The sequence below is a fragment of the Seriola dumerili genome, unplaced genomic scaffold, assembly GCF_002260705.1.
Source record: "Seriola dumerili isolate Sdu_G_001 unplaced genomic scaffold, Sdu_1.0 BDQW01000442.1, whole genome shotgun sequence".
NCBI classification, from domain to species: Eukaryota; Metazoa; Chordata; class Actinopteri; order Carangiformes; family Carangidae; genus Seriola; species Seriola dumerili.
The window spans coordinates 143,877-162,907 of NW_019174697.1; the positions used below are offsets into that span (position 1 = coordinate 143,877).

Here is a 19,031-nt window from a genome sequence, read left to right on the forward strand (position 1 = left end):
ATTGCCGTTTTACTGACTTTAAACACAGATGATAAAGATAAGATTGTATGATTTACACATGGAGATTTTTTTTTTTTAAATCCATTTTTTATTTCATGCCTTCATTTCCATCTGCTTTTAATGTAGGACTAGTGTTGACAGTAGTGTTAAATCCTGTTTTTAAGATGTGTGCATTCACATCTATTCACATATATGTATATATAATATGTTGTGATGTTTTCCAGGTATGCTCCAGAGTCACTGACAGAGAGCAAGTTCTCTGTGGCATCAGATGTTTGGAGTTTCGGCGTTGTCCTCTACGAACTCTTCACTTACAGTGACAAGAACTGCAGCCCCCCAGCGGTACCACACTTCTTCTTTATTATTTTACTTTTACGATTAGACTTTTCTGTCACGTAGCCACTTTCTTTTCATAACCTTAATTACTTGTGATTATCTTAATTGAGCTATGAAACAATAGCCATGTAATTAGTTTGTACTGCGGTGTTGAGGAAATCACTTCATTGAGCAATCTTGATTTGTTGCAGAGCAATGTACTTAAAAACAGGAAATGCAGTTTTAATTTTGAAAAGTTTTACTGAGGTGTTTCCACTAAAACTACTGTTCCAGGTGTTTATGGACAAGATGGGAAATGAGAAGCAGGGCCAGATGATTGTCTACCATCTGATAGACCTGCTGAAACAAGGATACAGGTTGCCTGCTCCTGATAATTGTCCAAAGGAGGTCAGTAACAACATACATACTTAAGTTTGTTTGTCTCTGGTAATATTTAAATAAAATGTCCAGTGAATCAAGGGCAATGCAAATGCACTGCTTGCATGTAAAATTAAACAGACCAGGTTCTTGTCTCAGAAATTGTACCAAAGTATAGATGAGGTAGAGGGGAATTAGTTTTGCAGGTATTTGGTCATAAACCAAAGTACTGCACAAATTGCACTTTTGACCAGTTGATGAGAAACCTCATGGTGGTGCTACAGGAAAAGTCAGGGGATCAACCAAAATCAGTAGGACTCATCTTCTGGGCACCATGGGTATATGCACCAAATGTCATGGCAATTCATCCAATAGTTAGCGAGAAATTAAAAAAAGATCACGGCTGCTTCTAAAACTGTAAATGTGACTTTGTGCATTAATTCTACCTGTTATATTTTCTTTTTTGTGTTAATGTTCTTCCTATGCTTCCCTCAGATTCACAAGATTATGACAGAGTGCTGGAGCGGTGACCTGAAACTGCGGCCTACTTTCAAGACATTAATCCACAGTGTGGAGACAATACGAGACAGCAAGGACGGATGAGCGGCGTTCATCCCTGAACCTTTGAACTGTGGGTGTTGAATTCGGGGAATCAGTCCTCACAGATCTAGAGAACAGAACAATGACTGCCTCTGTGATGCCTGGGTTTACGGCAGCAATGCAGTCACCAGTCAGAAGTATACTTGTTTTTTTTCTCTTGGTGCTCGGACTGCCTGTCAGCCTGGAGTGACGGCAATATCCACTTCCTGGGCTCCTGTTTACTCACTTCTTTCTGTGGCCACATGATGTATACAAATGATCAGATTGATTACTACACCACATCTGACTCAGGCACCAAACAACAGATCATTTCTGATGCCTTCAAGAACATTTTATTATGGGATTCATTATTTTCTCTGTGTTTAATTTGTACATGCTGTGTCTTACAGACTGAATTTGATAATAGTCAATAGTAACAGTTGACTGGAGAAAGGAGATACTTAGCGACTTATTTTTGTTAAACCGAAGAGACCACGGGATTCTAACAGACTGTTAGCCATCTGACTGTCTCTGAAATCAAGAACTAACTTCCAACCATGTTCACATCATTGAGCCAGATCCACCTGAACCTCACCTTACTGCACTGCTCATGTATGGCTTTACTTTTATGAATGACTGGGACTGCACAGATTTCCTCCTGTTGATGCCCAGACGGACTCTTGCTTGATACTTTTTAAGACTGGTAAAGGACAGCTGTCCTTCTGTCACGAAGGAACTCACTATGTAGATCTCTACAAGTGGTTTTGGAGTCAGATTTCTGTTGTTAAAGTGGACATATATTTTACAGATATTCATTGCACTTTGAGGTTGATTCTGTGTTTCCTTCTGAGCAGATGAAGAAACAGGAGAAACAGACCTTTAATGGTTTGCTACAAATACATCATCTGTCTACAACGAGGTCTTAACACAAACCATGTGTTCTTTGTTTACATCATTTAATGCAATGTGGAAACAATAGCAATAACTACTCATTAAGCTCTTTGACAGCTAGGTAGACAGTACAGTGTAATATCATGGACTCATACACTATCCTTGTTTTTGATGGATACCAGCTCGGGAAATGATGATATTGCCTTTGTTATTAATTACTCATGGGTAAAAATATATTTTATGAATAAAGTTTAACATTTTCAATGTTAAAAGGCTTTACTATCCGTCTGTGGATACTAATGTAAAAAAGTGCACAATGAAAGTAACGAAGGGAGATGCTTTAAAACTTACCTGAGTTTTGTTCATGTCATTATTTTTGAATCCATTTCTAGATGGATCCATTTTAAAGAGGTTGTGTTACCATGTGCATTACATTGTCATCCGCAAATCTATCAGTGCTCACAAGAGGGATTTTTTTAATTTATTTTTTTTTTTAATGTTTACAACTTTACAAGCCAAATGTTATTGACTAAAGTGTGTGATTTGTGTTGAGACCAACTAGTGAGAGGAAACTAATTTGTAGAATGGCATCTTTTTTTTTTAATTTTCTAACTTAAAATAAACAGGAAAAAAACAAACAAAAAAACAAATCACTCTCTGAGGTTATTTTATGCCATACAAGTCAAGCCACACACACACACACACACTGTGAAAGGATAGATGCCCTCTCACATTGTGAAGGATTAGTGATTGTAAGTTTTCTCACATACTGATGATCTTGCTGTCCTGAATACTCCTTTGATGTAAAGTCTGTTGTAATTAAGACTTTGTGTTTGCTTTGACTAGGATTTTCAGTTTTTTTTTCCGTTTTTTATTCATACGTCTATTGTTGTGATATATGTGTATTGCTGTGTAATATGAAATATGTTTATCCATGTTTTTATCCAAAGATTTTCAGGAAAAGCAGATGAAACTGCTGGTTCATCTTTACGTTTATTTCAAATTCAGTTTGTTGCTGTGTGAATGAAATGAAGCCTGGTTTTGTCATGTGGTGGCAACATGCAGCTGCCTTTAATACATGTATATGTAAATATTGAGACGCATATGTAGAGCTGTGTATTCCAGGTGTGTATATACTTTTTTATTAAACTAAACATACTGCAGTACTATGGACATGAAAATTGTACTTTCTTAAAAAAAATCTAAATGTTGCTTCATCACATTGCACCCATTTAAGACACAAGTGGTATTGCAGGTTTTGTCAAGGGGGTCAAATGAATGTATGAGTCCACTCTTTTGCAGTAACGTCCTCAGGGTGTTGACAGAAAATGACTAGGCAGGTGTAATGTTGTGAGCAGAGGGCAGCAATATTTTCACTGCAGCCTAAATGACATTAATGTGCGATATTGGCCCGTGTTAGTATAAACGCAGTTTAGTCAGACAGTCTGCAGGCGAGAATATGGCAGCTGTTGTTGCTCCAAATCCTCTCAACCCATATAAACAAGTGTTGTAGACAAGACATAGGCTCAACATTTCATATTAACACAGTATTTAAAATTTATTGTCAATGATGCTTAAGGGTGACAAAGTACACACAGAACAGATTTTTTTCTTTTTTAACAAAATATGAAATAAGAATAAATAAAATATGACAGAGACTCGAAGTTGGAGTGACGTGTGCAATTAGACATAAATAGCTTACTACGGCCTATTAAACAGCAGATGTGAACTTGCTCTCCTCCCTCTTTTACCTCCTACGTCTTTCCTCAACTGTCTATAACTGTCCATCACACCACCTTCATGTCACGACCCCTCTGCCATCAGCCAACCCTTCTCCTCTTCCTCCTCCCTTCCCGGCTTTAGCACAAACGTCCAATATCATTCTTGGTACAGCCCTGGTTACAGCACATCCCTGCCACACCCAGAGAAAAGTTCCTCTTCTTCTTACTTGGTATGGGCCAGTCAGCTGCCGCTGGACTACCGTCTTGCTCACCTAAAACTATGGATGGCTGAGACTTCTCCAGCAGGACCGGGTCACTCAGCAACTGCTGGTGCTGGTGCTGCCTCTCTCCTATGGCCCCGTAAAGAGCCAGGAGGTCTGCCAGGGAGTAAGAGGAAGCAATATGGAGAGGAGAGCGGTTATCTGGGAGCTCTGCCCCACTTTGCCAGGTGTGCTGGTTGTCTTCCACTGTGACATCGCTGCGAGGACTCCAATGGAAAGGGTCTGGAGAAGGAAAAATGATAGAATAATAATTACCTCAAGGACAAACAGGACTTGAATATAAATATAAATAATGTCAAAGGAGGACTATCAACAGCCAGCCAATCAGCTATCAAACAGAAATGTGTTAGTGGCAGCCTAACCTTCAGTTGTGTAATAACACACCATTTAATGTTATATTTGTGGAAATATGAGAATTAATTATAGTTCTTCCCCTGTGCAGCCTCTCTTCAATCTTCAATCTTCTTTAGTCTTACTTAGAAATCAATTTCTCACACTACCTCTGGGCATCAGAATATATTAGAGATAAGACATTTTTATTTATTTATTATGGATAAATAGATTTATACACTTGTCCAATAATTGTGCACATAATAGGAAATTAATGGAAGTGTAGTAATGTCAACCCACCTAAGTCCCCGTCTGTGGATCGTTTCCACCGGGATCCTCCGCAGGTAAAAATGACTGCTCTGATGAACTCTCTCCCGCACAGTTTCACCCCGTAGTCCCTCGGTACGATCAGTCTGCTCATTACATCAGCAGTAACGCAGTCGCATATGCCACTGACACACACCACAGCCACGGCAAGAGTCAGTCTCCAGAGCATTTTCACCTGTCCTGAACCTAACAGAAGGAGCCTGCTGTGTCTGCGCTGCACCAGTGGGTCGGGTCAGCTGTGCTCCACCTCAGATCTGATCAGTGTTTTCAAATCCTTCTGGTTTCCTTGATGTTTTTTTTTCTGATGTGTTTGCTGTTGGGAGAGTTCTGTTGCAGCCTGTTGAGTCTGCTCAAGTTTTAAAAGATGCTACAATTTGTCCGTCTTAGTTTCCTCCTCTTGTTCCCTCTTGGTCAGCGGACACAGGCTTTTATAGTCCGTGTCACTAGTTCACTTATCAATCTATACTTTCCCCCCCAACCACCTCTTTCTCTCTCTCTCTCACCCTCCCTCTCCCTCACACATGCACACACGCGTCATTGGGATTGATGAGAGTGACGTACTTGAAGTTATTTCTTTGCTGAAGTAATATTAGGGGAATAGTTTTATTTGAAGTTACTCACACACTATCTCAGCTCAGAAAACAACAACTAGTGTCAGTGATGATTCTGATCACATCTCATCTTGCACATTTCACTAGGAAGATATTAAGATTTTAAGTGCTTTAGGCTTTTAAAGAAAAAAAGAGGTTTGGTGTTTATAAAGGCTATTGGCTTTTGTGTTTTGCATCACAGTAACACCTCGTCACAAAGGATTATTTTTTTGCAATATTTCTTTTTATTGAATTCACAAATATAGTTTCAATGATGTCAAACATGAGATAAAATTATTCTAAATACATAACGCATAAATATTAGCACCTTGTAATATTTTACATCCATTTATTATGAACATGATGATAAATATTAAAAGTTACAGGTGCACAAATGCTAACTATGGCTTTGGCATGAACCTCAATTGTGGCAAGTTAAACCGTCTCTTTTAGTTATTATGAGCAAAAGTTTTAGTAACATAGTTTGGAGTACTGGCAATCTCTCATGTTGTCAGGACAAATCTCTGCTGTACTGAGAATCTTTACAATTAAAGCTCCATTAGGTAATATTTTTGATATTACCATTTTGATTCGCACTCTAGCTTCTTTGATTATCCAATCTGTTCGAGCAAAAAAGCTGTGACAAGCAAGTGAAGCAGTTACTTGCCCCGAAACATTAACTATTAATTATTATATTATAACACAGTAATCAGCTGCTTATATCAACATAATTTTACTACATGTAAGTGTGTGTAATGCAAAGGTTTGCATTGGTTATAATAATTATCTGCTCACAGTGATCGATTTGACAGACAAGTGTGATCACTATAAGCGGTTTCCACTGCATCAGACTTTTTAAGGCTTATGTTACTGTTTGTTGTTTGTGTGTTTCTCTGCCCTCCAGTTGTCATAAATTACTTGATGCAGCTTTAGAAGAAAGAATATGATGAACAGTGATGAGTAATGATGTGTAACATGGTATCCGGTATATGGTATAAATGTTTGAACATACAGTAACTGATGCATATACTCATGATATACCACAGCACTGTATTACTAACTAAGTATTTGGACTGGAATTCTGCATCAGCTTATCTGCTTTATTATGTATCTCATTCATAGTTTGGCCGCTGATGCACTTCTAACAACAATAACCACAAGAACAGCACCATCATCATCATCATCATTATCTTTATATTTATCTATATTGAGACTAATTTGATGTGAGGTCCATGATAAAGAATTAGTGCAAACCACAGACTCAATAACTTGAAAAAGGCAAATGGTAATTGACTGTTTTTTCATAATTGTGTGAAAGCAGCATGGGTGAATGCACTGACTGGACGATTCTGATTCTCTCTCAAATAACCAACACGTCACTTCTCCAAGAAGGAGGCAAGGCTGTTTTTAGCGCGGCGGGCCTTCTCTATACTATCGAAGGTTGGAGTCCCAAGAGGCAAGTCCAGACGGTCATGTTCAGACGCCATTATACTCTCAGCCTCCCCTAAAGGTGTAATGGAAGAACAAATACAATGTGTTGTAATGCGGCAAATGTATGTTTGTGAAACTACTAATTTCAGCATGTAGGTATATTTTGGGAATACACACGTTTAAATATTACATATGCAGTATTAATGCCTGACCAATGTTAGTGTAATTCTGCAGCAGAATGAACTTTTACAATAAAGATATTTTTGTTTGATAAACTTTTTGTGATAATTGTGGATATGAGTGTAACAACTATCATAAATTTTGGATGTTAAAGGTGGCTAAAATCCAATGAATCATCAAAGCTTCAAGTTGCTTTTTGTGTTGTGTTTGTGGAAACTATCAATCGTTTGTAGTTTTTTTAAGCGGCTGTGTATTGCTCAGAATAAGGTTTTAAAAGTATTTACAGCTAAAAATTACAAATGTGAAGCAAGTGGATAAAGCTTGTTTTTTCTGGCCGACATTAAAGCTTTGTTTATGTGGGTGAATACTGATAATACTGATGATGACTGTGTAGTTTACCTCTCATTCGATAAATAAGTGTCCCATAGGCGCTGTCCATCTGGTAGGCAAATATGAAGCCAAGAGGAATGATGGGAGCCAACAGGACCGGTTTCTTTCTTTTAACGGCCCTGAAGAGACAGAGACAATTAAATATGAATACTTCCCACTGTCAACATGTGATAAAACGATAAGTAACAGCACTCAGTTATATTTCAGTAAAAGAAGATTAAGTTAGGTTAAGATAAGTAACACAGTAGACCATTATGTTGACTTTTTTAAATTTTCACAACACATAAATCCTGGAAGTGAGTGAGTCAGACTCATGATGACCCAGCTCGAGCCATTTAAATGTGTCATGTTGCCATAGCGCCACCTGTAGGTGGCTTGTGGCTTTTAGCATAACTAAAGGTCTACATAGTTAAACTTGATGTGGCTACTGTGTCACACTTAAAACACTTACAAAACGTCACACATAGAGCTACACCAGTAAAGGCCACTGGACTACAAAGTGTGATGACTTTAATATTGGAGCTGTGAAGACTCAGTTGAGTGAGGATCACACTTCACAGCTGTCATATATGGGCCAGTACAGGTTGCTCTCTCACTGTGTATTATTACTAAAAACCAGAAAAAGGTCACACACACAGTGAATTTTATCTATAAACAAAATACCTCTGAGGTGACCCTAATGAGCTGTTACAAAACTCACCCTACAGTAAGTCCCACTGTAGCCACTGAAAAGAAAGTGCCGAAGTATTTGAGAAACTCCCTGGACCAGGCAATCTGCATAGCCATCTGTCTCTCCCTCATTTGGTTCTGCATCAGGATCTGACGCTCCATCTGCGCAAATGCAAACGAAAACACGCGCACACACACACACACACAGGAGAGTACTGAGAAGATTATTTTTTAACTGTATAATGTCTCACTCAGTACGTATTCCGTTCCCATTTCTTTAATAAACAAAATTTGAGGGCATAATGTATTTATTTAAGTCATGTGTTTCTGCAGAAAAAAGGGATACTGGATGATATTTCATTATCGCATCACTTAAACGTTAAGATACTGGTGACTTGTACTTGTGTTGGCAAAGAAAGGACACGTCAAACATACAATGCAGAAGTCTCGAGAAGTTGTTATACTGTATATCAAATAAAATAAATCAAAGTAATACTAAAGAAAAGAAGTATGCTGAACATAAAATCTGCTCACATTATGCAATTAAAATGGCAATGGCTGCGATATATTGGATGTATCAGTGTGACTGCATATCAAAGCAGTGAGACAAAGGGTGACAAAGGTCTCAGAGACGCTGTATCCATGCTGAAGCACTGCAGTCAGATGAGTCTTTTGTCTGCTGTTTCCTGTTTAACACACACTCATGTGTATATGCACACAAATCTACGCTTCCTGCATAGCAACTGCTATTGAGCTAAGTGACATTCTCATTTAAAAAGCCTTTATTCTCAAAAAGTGAATGTGTCAAAGATGAGCCTTTGTTTCCACTTAACAAGAAAGTGACACCAACTCACTGATAATGCAAAGGTTAAAAAGAAAAGACCAAAAAAAGTGCCATTCAAGTGAGTCAATGACATAAGTTAATGACATAAATTACAGCATGTCGGAGAAACAGCATTTAGATTTCTGACTTTTTGCCCATATTCACGATCAATTCTGTATATCTGTGTTAATGGCAGAACATTACATGGCATTGAAGCCAAAGTGAATGAAATTAAATAGGTGGAGCCTGTTAAACAGAGACTAATGGAGACTTGCCTCTTCAAATGTCTAGTTTTGAGGTTTGCATATGAAGGAAATAGATGAAGATGTTGAGCAAATGAATGAATTAAGAACACTTTAACACTTATGCCACAATAATTGAAAGTAACGAACTAAAGACTGCAAATAGGTTTATGGGACATTTCACAAACAATATGCAGTTCATACATTCTGCCCACAGTAATGGCCATGCAGTGTTACAGTGCACATTATTACACTTACTGTAAAGTTAGAGAAGAACGATGTTCAATTTTGGCTGCCACTGAAATTTGACCTTCTCTGCATCCTCCCAAGATACAAGGAAAAAGCTCAATGTAGTGAACTGAATATAGAAAAAATCTACCAAGTATAAGTTAATGAGGAAGAATTAGGGCTTAACTGAGGGTGAAGAGAAGATGGATGAGGATGAAGAGCAACAAATCAGAGTTAATTTAACAGCGAGGGAGTTGGCTTCACATTGACCAACACCCAGCATCAAATGTGTTTAACTTGTCAAGCAGGACGACTAATGGAAAGTATGACCACAGCGCTTTACAGTGGGCATGAGAAATTGTCTCCATGCTGGCAACAAGTCATCAGCTTTTAGTTGACAGAATCAGTTATATGACTGGAGTGATAATGGTCCATATTTCTATGATAAAAATTGTTTTCGGGTTGTCTGTGCGTACATACGTTGGTCCATCCCATTCTAGTGGACACAATATCTCTGTAACGCCTTGAAGGAACTTTTGCACAAATGTCCATTTGGACTCAAGGACGAACTGACTAGACTTTGGTGGTCAAAGGTCAACATCACAGTGACATCAGAAAACACTTTGTAGCGGTTGCTCAAGACTTATGTTATGACAACATTTGACAAATGGTTAAAATTCTATGTGACTCTGGATAAACAGAGATGTAACAGGCATACAGCTGCAAGGCTGTAATTCTAGTTTCATGGTCTTAGTGTTGGTGTCAGGCTCTCATGAGTTACAGGTATTATTTGACTTCATGCACTATCAATAACCAAGGGGAAGAGATACAGCACTTCTTTATTTAATTCATTCTTGTATAAAGAGACTCATACATGCATACACAAACAGGGAAAAGTTCAGTCCTGTCTCCCCGGTGAACAAAATCTAATAAAATACTATAACATATATATAATACTGTATATATACTATATAATTTATCACTCTTTAATTGGGCTATATAGGTTTTGCATACTATATTTCTAACACATTCATTGGGCAAATCTAAAAACAGAAAATCTAATCAAATATCATAGATGGTTAAAACATGCCACAATTTGTTCTCCTGTTGTTATGTGAAGAATTTCAAGTTGTGTTGATGAAGTTGATTTGCTGACTAAAGTACTTGGCTACTAATAAATGTCACAGAGGAGAAGGAAAGGCCTAAAATTAGGAAACAGCTCAGGAGGGTTGAGCTGTAATGAGGCTGAGACGTCACAGGCAGGTAAAGGTACAATAAAAAGCACTTGTGATAATGACGCACAATCAACCCTTAAATCCAACATAGTTTTTAAGTGTGCTGTTAGACTGATTATGGAGAGTTCAATCAACATTTGTGAACATAAAAGACTCCTTTTATTCAAACACAACCAGAAGCTCATAACATACAATTTATCTACAGCAGCTATAGTTGCTGTAGATAAACTCTATAGGTCCATACACATTTTCCTGAAACTGGCTATTTAGCAGAACTGAACACAACTTTCACTTTATTGAGCAAGACAAACGTCACAACTCCCTGAGAGTCACCACGTCTAGTGAGCTCCAATGTTTATCTGTTAGCCTGCTGCTCATCTTTTGCAAATTTCAGCACTGAGACTGTCATGTAAAACCTGTTGAGCCCAGCAGTTGGCACAGAATGTTTATGTTTATTTACTGTAGATAGATACGCCTGGTGGACGGGGTCAAGTACTCACAAATTTGCTCGCCCTATGTGCTAAATAAAGCAAATAGAGTAAAGTTGATACAGCCAGATAAAAAAGCAGTTTCCTCCATCGTCCACTGTATTTCATGTAGGTGGCTAAAACCTACCTAGTAACATTTAATATAATTGACATATTAATAAGCATTAGTTACAGCACTACTTTATTTATATAGCATATTTATCACAAAAATGCTGCCTTACAACTTAAAACTAAAAACACATTTAGGATGAAAACAATAAAGAGAAGGACATTCATAGACATCATCACATCATAGTCCAGGAACACAGGTATGAATTTCTGTGGAAAAGTTTCTATACACATTCTGATACTTTTGATCATTGTGAAACTTGCTACTATTTGGAATCCACTGCTGTAACCAAGCTTACTACAACTACTACCCTCTCCAGAAAGGAGGAAGCTACAAACTTTTTAAAGGGGTGAGTGTTTCATATTCAAGAGACAGAGTCTCAGTGGAGTAAATTTTCAAAGAACTGGAACTCACAGGAACAGTTCTTTGGATAGTGAACTCAGGGACTCCTCCTTAGACAAAGTTGAAATAGAAACCAAATGCAGCAGGTGAGTCAAGAGTTTAATCATGTTTTGATTAGACCCCTTACAAAGGACAGCAAGGGGAAATTACACATCCATTCCCAGGGCCTCTATGGTCCTCATGAGTGAGAAATGTGTAACAAATGGTTTCTGGTGACAGTTACAGAGACGTCACCTTTTGTGAAGTCACCCCTTCTCTCATCTGGGTCAGAAAACAGGAAGGAAGCGAGAGATACTGGATGTTGGAACTTAATAAACTACCTGGAAACTACCCAATTCCCGTCACTGCGATTATCCAACACTTTGAGTCACCCTCTTAAAAAATTTCTTATAAAAAAAAAAAAAGGGGGTAGAATATTCCGGTGGAGATAAAAAGAAGTTTAGAAACATGGAACCTGCTTAGTGGGGGTATAATATAAAAAGTATATAAATATGGATGAAACACATACTGTGATCTGTCATTTGTTTTTCTATTGGGCAAGGAGTTGAGATTGACTGTTCAAGATGGGCTATTTCAGATCACCAATTTTAACAAGATGTTAAGAATATACTACAAAATGACCAATTCACGCAGTGCTCACTAACACAAAAAGAATGTTTTCCAAACACACAAAACCCCCCCCCAAAAAACACATTAATCAACTGGGTGATGGCTGCACTTTTCCTGTCTTCCAACAGTCACCCAAACACACCTTATACAAAAGACTTCACAGATTGAAGAACCCCCAAGAATGCTGTAATGCTTGTCTCTGGTTAATTTGTGACAGCCATACACCAATATTTTTGACATTTTTTGGCTAAATTACAAATTAATCTATAAACATGAGTGTTAGGTTAATTGACTATAAAGACTGCATTATTTTCCAATCATAAACTCTGCCAGCAGAAGCTCTCCACCATCCGGAAACTCAACGCCCTCTGTGGTGGGCCCCACCTACACTCCCCTAACATCAAAGCATCAAAAAGCAAGTCCTCATCAATTGCTCCATCTGCTACTTCACACAAACAGTTCTTATCAACGGAAACAACTCATCAAAACCACAGACACGCACAGCTACTAAATCTACTTCCAACCTCAGATGTGAACACGAATGCTAGTATCAATATCCAAATTATTAGGTGAAAATCATAGATTTTGGATTTGTAAAAAAAAAAAGAAAAAAAAAAAAGAAAAAAAAAAAAAGATTGCTTTGCCAGACAATTTGTGTTTTCTGTCCACAGGACTAGAATTTGGGTATCATTTCAAAATTTCCTATGCAATTTCAGATAAAAATGCTGAGTTTTGGTATTAATACCAAAATGATATAGAAACCTGTTTATCTATTAAACCCTTTTTATTCATTTAACAGACGAAGCCAAACAACAGTTAAATGTTGTTAAAAAGAGCAGCCATATTACAACATTGTCTAAATACAATTGTCTAAAATTGGCAAAGTCTTGATTTAATTGAATTTAACCAGGAACTATCTGATAAAAGATTAAGTAAACAGAAATATAAATCCACTGTCTCCTATATACTTGATACTACAGACATATTTAATTTGGTACGAAAAAAGTAGTGAGGTTCAATACCCCAGCCATAACAGCGAAATTAAACATGTTGTCAAAAATAGTTCAGGGAATTTGAACAGTGAATTACCTGGTATTATTGTTAATTATCATATTTTCATATTCATGTGATGACTATGAGGTTTTGTATGACAAACTGAATTATTTACCAAGGTGACATGGCGTGTTACCTTTACCTATGTGTACTTTAAAAGTAGAAGACATCATGTCTCCTGGTGAAATCACAAGGGATGACCAAAAGATCTGGGGCAGGTTTAGACAAGCAGCAGATGACTGTGAGACACTGACTGGAAAATGTAGTAAAGAAAAAGTGAAAGGAAGAAATGAGCCACAGTGAGTCCACTCAGAAGGTGACAAGGTAAGAGCAGAGCTGACACGTAAGCGGGAAATTCACTGACATTTTCAAAAGGCTGGAAGCTACACAGAATGGGCCAATACTTGGAAAACTGATATACACAAACCATCACGGACCGGGGGGTGGAGGGAGGTTGTGCATCATTTGTAATGTATATTGTATGTTTAAATTACTAATAGAAATAATACTGGATGTAAAACATTTTGAAGTTGAAGCAGCAACAAAAAAAGGTGCCATTCTTGGTCCTTGCTCTTTTTTCTTTTGATCATGACCAGGCTTTAACTAGAATCAGATCGTGAGCTTCTCTTTTATCCACTATACACACTCCCAGTGCCTATCAGAATTGATTTTATGATTATCATCAATTACCAACAAGACACTATGTGGCAGCAGCCCAAATTTGGACTTTCTGTTGTGTTCCAGGGTTTTACAAACATCTGACCAGAGGCTTTTACCTTTTCTCCCAACCAAACAAAACTACAGGAAATATTAGCAAATATCAGAATATCTGAATCTGTAGAAGTGAGAGTTGTGTACAAATCCACCTTCTAACTTGGCATTTTTCATCATTATTGTTTTACTATACTCACATACGTATGTTTGGTATTTTATTTTAGCTTTGGTTAGATTAGTTAGTTTTTTGAAAAAGGCTAAAGAAACAATTTATTTTGTGATCTGGTGTTTACATTATTTCTAGAAATTGATCCCAGTGGTGAAAAACCAACGAATTAAATCAAACTAATCGAAAACCTTGCAAGATCTTTGCTCACCTGCTTTTCACTCAAACCCACTCAAGTTAAGTGACTGTGAATAAAAAGCACAACCCTATTATTATCAATCAAGACCTATTTTTAAATATAAAGTGAGCAAAAACATAATTTACGTCATTTAGGAGCTGCCATTTATCCTCAAGATATGACTCATACAAGCAAACCCATATCCAGTGAATGTTCAAGTAATGTTTAAGATGGGCTCGTGATTCAAACACAATGCCCAGCGACTTTTACTTAAAGGTCCACAAGGCAAGAGCATGGCAAGGATCAATTAGCTATGACTGATGTGCCTTGAAAACACTGGAAAGCAATCATCTTTGACATTTTAATGTAGTGGGAGGTAACAGTGATGCTTCATAGATATTCTGAAATTGCTAGGGTCAATCTTCCTCATTAAATTTAGTGATGTCAAAATACAATTTGAATGTTGAATGTGAAAAAAGCATAAAAATTATTTTCTGCTACAGGCGGTATTTGACCCTAAATAACACTGAAGATTTTTGTATGTAATGTAAGTCATCAATGTATGTTTCATTCAGATGTGAAAGGTTATATGTATTCAAATTGAAATATAAGTTATCAATATTTCTTAAGCAGGCTGACTGATAATTGTAAAATGAGAAATGTCTCAAAAATTACCATGAGTGTGAATCACAAATCTGAAACTATCTGTATTAAGTTAAGCCAATGAAGCAATGTGGACCTACTACGGCAATGCTTAAAGATGTACCTAATATTCACCTGTGAGTCATTGTCACGACCCAGATGAGGGCGCTCTGAAACTCAATTGCCAAACATTTGCCATCACTGAATAATATTAGTCATCATCTACCACATTTACAGCTGCGAGGGCATCAGAAAATTAAGGGGCAGGCAAGACAACAAACCTCCTGGGTGTGAGTAGGATAATGTCATTGGTGTTATGACAGTCACACATCCCACCTGCTGCTCAGCAGCTTGGAGGCACAAATAAATCACAACAAATTGGCCCCAAAAAGGAGAAGAAAAAACACAATCCCTCATTTGAAAGAAAAAAAACAAAAAAATAATGAGTGCAATAAAACCTGCAGTCTCTAAATGGAAATGCTGAGATTTAAACTAAAACTTGTATCCTTGTTTTTGATATTGTGTGATTCAGGAAGGAAGGAAGGAAGGAAGGAAGGAAAGAAGGAAAGAAGGAAAGAAAGAAAGAAAGAAAGAAAGAAAGAAAGAAAGAAAGCGAGGTTGAAAAGACAGTAAAGGCAGATGAACGTGACAGCCAGAATCTGTTTTCTGAAACAAACTGCCAGAGCTCTGGTCCATGTGGACTGGGTTCACAGCTACAATTGCTGGATTCCATTGGAATATTACATAACCACACATTTGCCGTCTGGTAATTTGATTAAACAGATATTACTTTAGGAATATTAATTCACTCATTCATTCATTTACAACCTTGAAAGACACTGAGAGAGAACCCTCATTTTCAACGGTGCCTAGGTACAGACACATAATGAATGCAGATGCATTTAAAATCAAATTAAAACATGGCTATATCAATTAAGATAAGCTGAAAGTAACAATGTAAAACTGTAGGAATTGACAATGAGACAAGTAAATAAAACAATAAGAATGTAAATTATTAAAAATTAAGTAAAGTGTCACCTGAAACCTTAAATCTTAAAGATAGAAAGGAGAAGCCTTTAGTGCTGCAACACCCATTTCACTGTTCTACCTGACACAGGTACCACAAGACTTCAGGTGCATGAATTAAGACATAAGTGCATTGCAAAGGACATCTTCACTCACCTGCAGCCGTGAATTGTGGAGCATGAATTCTTGCTGCTTTTTCAAGTTTGCATCCATGGATTTAGACAGTAGAAACCCCATTGTGGTTTGGTGGTGGTTGTTACGGCTTACCTGCAGACACAATAACTCAAAATTACGCTGCAGTCACAACATGAGATAACATACGAAGCTTACAGACACGTATACTTTTTAATGTGTAAAGGTTTAACATTTCATTTGTTTGACATAGAGGCGCTGCCAGTGTTTCACTGTACTGTAACACTGAAGTCATACTCTGTTTCTGTGCTCCGTTTAAATGCTTCTGTTCATGTTATAACTACATGCTAATGTCTAACATGCACATTTTGCTAGCACCCAGCAATACGTAGACTAAAAGACTTGACACACAGTTCTGTGCTTTTAGCTAACAATATGTGCTAATATTCCTTAATAAAATAGCTTCTCGTGTTTCACTTGATAAGAAGCTTCGTTTTTAACTGTGACTGGTGGCTTGGCTGACTAAAAATGAAAACTTTACATACCTAATACACTTTGAAGGTGATAAGCTAAATAATGTAATGGTACTAGTCACAAAAGCAGTGCTACCAAGGATTCAAGGGCATGTCTCTATCAGAACTTGTGTACATGCGCCGCTGTGAAACAGCTAACTTCCTCTCCACCCTTTCTCAATTGTCATGTGGCACCAGCAGGAACAAATAAACACTACACATCCGGTAAGACTTTCAAAATAAAACGAAAAAACCCCCCCACCACAGCAAGGTTTTTTTTTTTTACAAATATCAAAACGAATTTTTTGACAGGTGTATTATAGTAATAGCCTCCCACCAAAATAAGTAGTTGTAAACTCATTACAGCTAGTATCATGGTGATTTTTCACCATGATACTAGCTGTAATCTAAAATCTAAAATCTAAAAATCTAATTCATGATTCAAAGGAGATCACAAAATTATGAACAGGGGTCTGCTCTAAGTGAAGTGAAGTCGGTTTGAGAAAGACACATTTTACAAATAGTGATTGTGGTACAGAGGTATAGTGTTTCACACTGGCTATGGTCCCAGGCTGGTTGCAGTTGGTTGAGAAATGGCTCTCTCTGTTGGACACTTTGGGTATCTCAGAAGTCTGTATTGATTGTTTTGCAATCATTTGCTTGTTTGTTTGCATTTTGACTTAAATGTAATTAGATATGAAATTAGAAGGATAATCTTGGAATTAAATCTTTGAATTATGCTGAATTCAAACTCTGGATCAACCAAGATGGTGCTTCATAATAAAAATATGATGTTATGAAAATGTTGGGTCACAAGAGGGTGTATGGAATTTAAGGAAAACTGATAACCTGTGAAAAAAAAGTGAGAAAATCTCAACAGTAGAGTATTTGGTTTTCTCTGCATTAACAGGTTTATCTGCTAATCCAACTGATTTGTAAAGCTATAGACTGACCGACTGCCTCTTTCAAGTGACACCACTTTTCTTTCATGTAAATTATGTTAGTTTAAGCAGAATAATGTTCTTGATATAAAATATTACTTTGCAAAGTTACTTCTGATATACTCAAAAGTGTACTGGAATGAAAATGTATTTTTTTGATAATGTAGCAGAGAAGAGATGTTGTTGGCTGTGGAGGTAAGTGGTATACTGTAGCTGTTACATGGATGGATGGACTTTGTACCTTAACAGGTGGGGCAACACTACAGTAAGTCAAAAGTGAAAGTGCATTGGACTCAGATGATATCTTCATGCTGTAGTGAAACATATCAAGCCAAGCTATCTTTTTTCATCAGAGCATCACAACAGCTTTGGGGACCCCTGGCCAACTCTCTCTTTCCTGAACAGACAACTCCTGATTTTACAACTTCTTAGGTTCATTATTAACCTTAACATAAATAAGTCAAATATTCGTTCAACATATGCAAGCCACAACATCATGGTATAGAGTATTTGTGTAAATAACTGCCACAGAGAACACACGTTGTCCAATGTGTTCATGTCTTTTTTCATGTTGAACAAAATGATTGATTTTGGATGAAAGTTTATATTTTCTCAAATGTTATGAAAAGCATGATGTCTCACAGTGAGTCTTCTCCTCTCGGTATTTTTAACATCTTGGTTTCATCCCTGCAGTTGCATACATAAGCCTAATGAATGTTTTAGCACTGTCAAAGCCTCATAGACCAGTGTTGAACATCACAAAAAAAAGGTTATTTGAATGGGATCTGTGTCACAAACCTTATCCAGGTATTCAATCTGTTTTACCTATGAGTGATATAGTAAAGTCCATAAGACTTTCTGATTTTCCCAAAGGATACGATGGAGACTATCCATTTCATATTTGGCAAACATAAACTCAGCAACAACAGCGATAAGATCAGACGTGTGCTGCTGTTATATATACTTGTTACAAAAATGTCATGTCTGAACACGCACAGAATTTGAGGACCGCCAGTAAATGAACAGATGGAAAACCCACAAAAGGTTTCATACAGTCATACTGTGGATAGGACAGTGCAACCTGTCATTTCTCGTAGAATTGTTGGATAAATCTGCCCCTTGAATGTAGTAATTCCACCTGGCTGGTAACTTTGTGATGGAAATTGTGTTTGATATGTTGTATGTCAGTTTCTTCCATTCAAATTTCCTCCTTTGCCAAATGACGTGTTGACTTGTTGTATGTACATGAATATCCGTGTTGGGTGTTTGGAAATACTGTTGTTGTTTATCTTTGGTATTGTCTTTGAACCACATTTACGTATTGATACTGACTGAAAATTCAAGTTTTCTTACGGTACCTTGGCGCACTTCATTGGAGAAAGACAGAAAAGGAAGTTAGCTGTTTTGCGGAGGAACTGATGAAGACAGTGAAATGTGTTTGAAAGGGCC

The 19,031-nt window shown here is 37.3% G+C and overlaps 3 protein-coding genes across 6 annotated transcripts in view; 1 reads left to right on the forward strand and 2 right to left on the reverse strand.

Moving 5' to 3' along the window:
- jak2 (Janus kinase 2) overlaps nt 1-3,329 on the forward strand; it is a 31,792-nt gene extending 28,463 nt beyond the window's left edge. For all 4 annotated transcript variants that reach the window (XM_022762104.1, XM_022762102.1, XM_022762105.1 and 1 more), the window contains 3 exons: nt 225-342; nt 610-723; nt 1,189-3,329. In XM_022762104.1, the coding sequence (XP_022617825.1) occupies nt 225-342; nt 610-723; nt 1,189-1,296 (340 nt within the window). In that variant the 3' untranslated portion in view covers nt 1,297-3,329. The remainder of the gene's footprint in view (nt 1-224; nt 343-609; nt 724-1,188) is intronic.
- A 570-nt stretch (nt 3,330-3,899) lies between these two features.
- LOC111234246 (relaxin-3-like) lies at nt 3,900-5,115 on the reverse strand. Its single transcript, XM_022762215.1, has 2 exons — nt 4,796-5,115; nt 3,900-4,387 (listed from the first exon to the last, which is right to left on the reverse strand). Exons 1-2 carry the CDS (start codon nt 4,989-4,991, stop codon nt 4,023-4,025), a joined length of 561 nt encoding a protein of 186 aa, XP_022617936.1. The 5' UTR covers nt 4,992-5,115; the 3' UTR covers nt 3,900-4,022.
- A 536-nt stretch (nt 5,116-5,651) lies between these two features.
- On the reverse strand, nt 5,652-16,812 carry plgrkt (plasminogen receptor with a C-terminal lysine). Its single transcript, XM_022762171.1, has 5 exons — nt 16,675-16,812; nt 16,154-16,264; nt 8,114-8,244; nt 7,423-7,532; nt 5,652-6,916 (listed from the first exon to the last, which is right to left on the reverse strand). Exons 2-5 carry the CDS (start codon nt 16,232-16,234, stop codon nt 6,789-6,791), a joined length of 450 nt encoding a protein of 149 aa, XP_022617892.1. The 5' UTR covers nt 16,235-16,264; nt 16,675-16,812; the 3' UTR covers nt 5,652-6,788.
- Nucleotides 16,813-19,031: the final 2,219 nt, after the last annotated feature.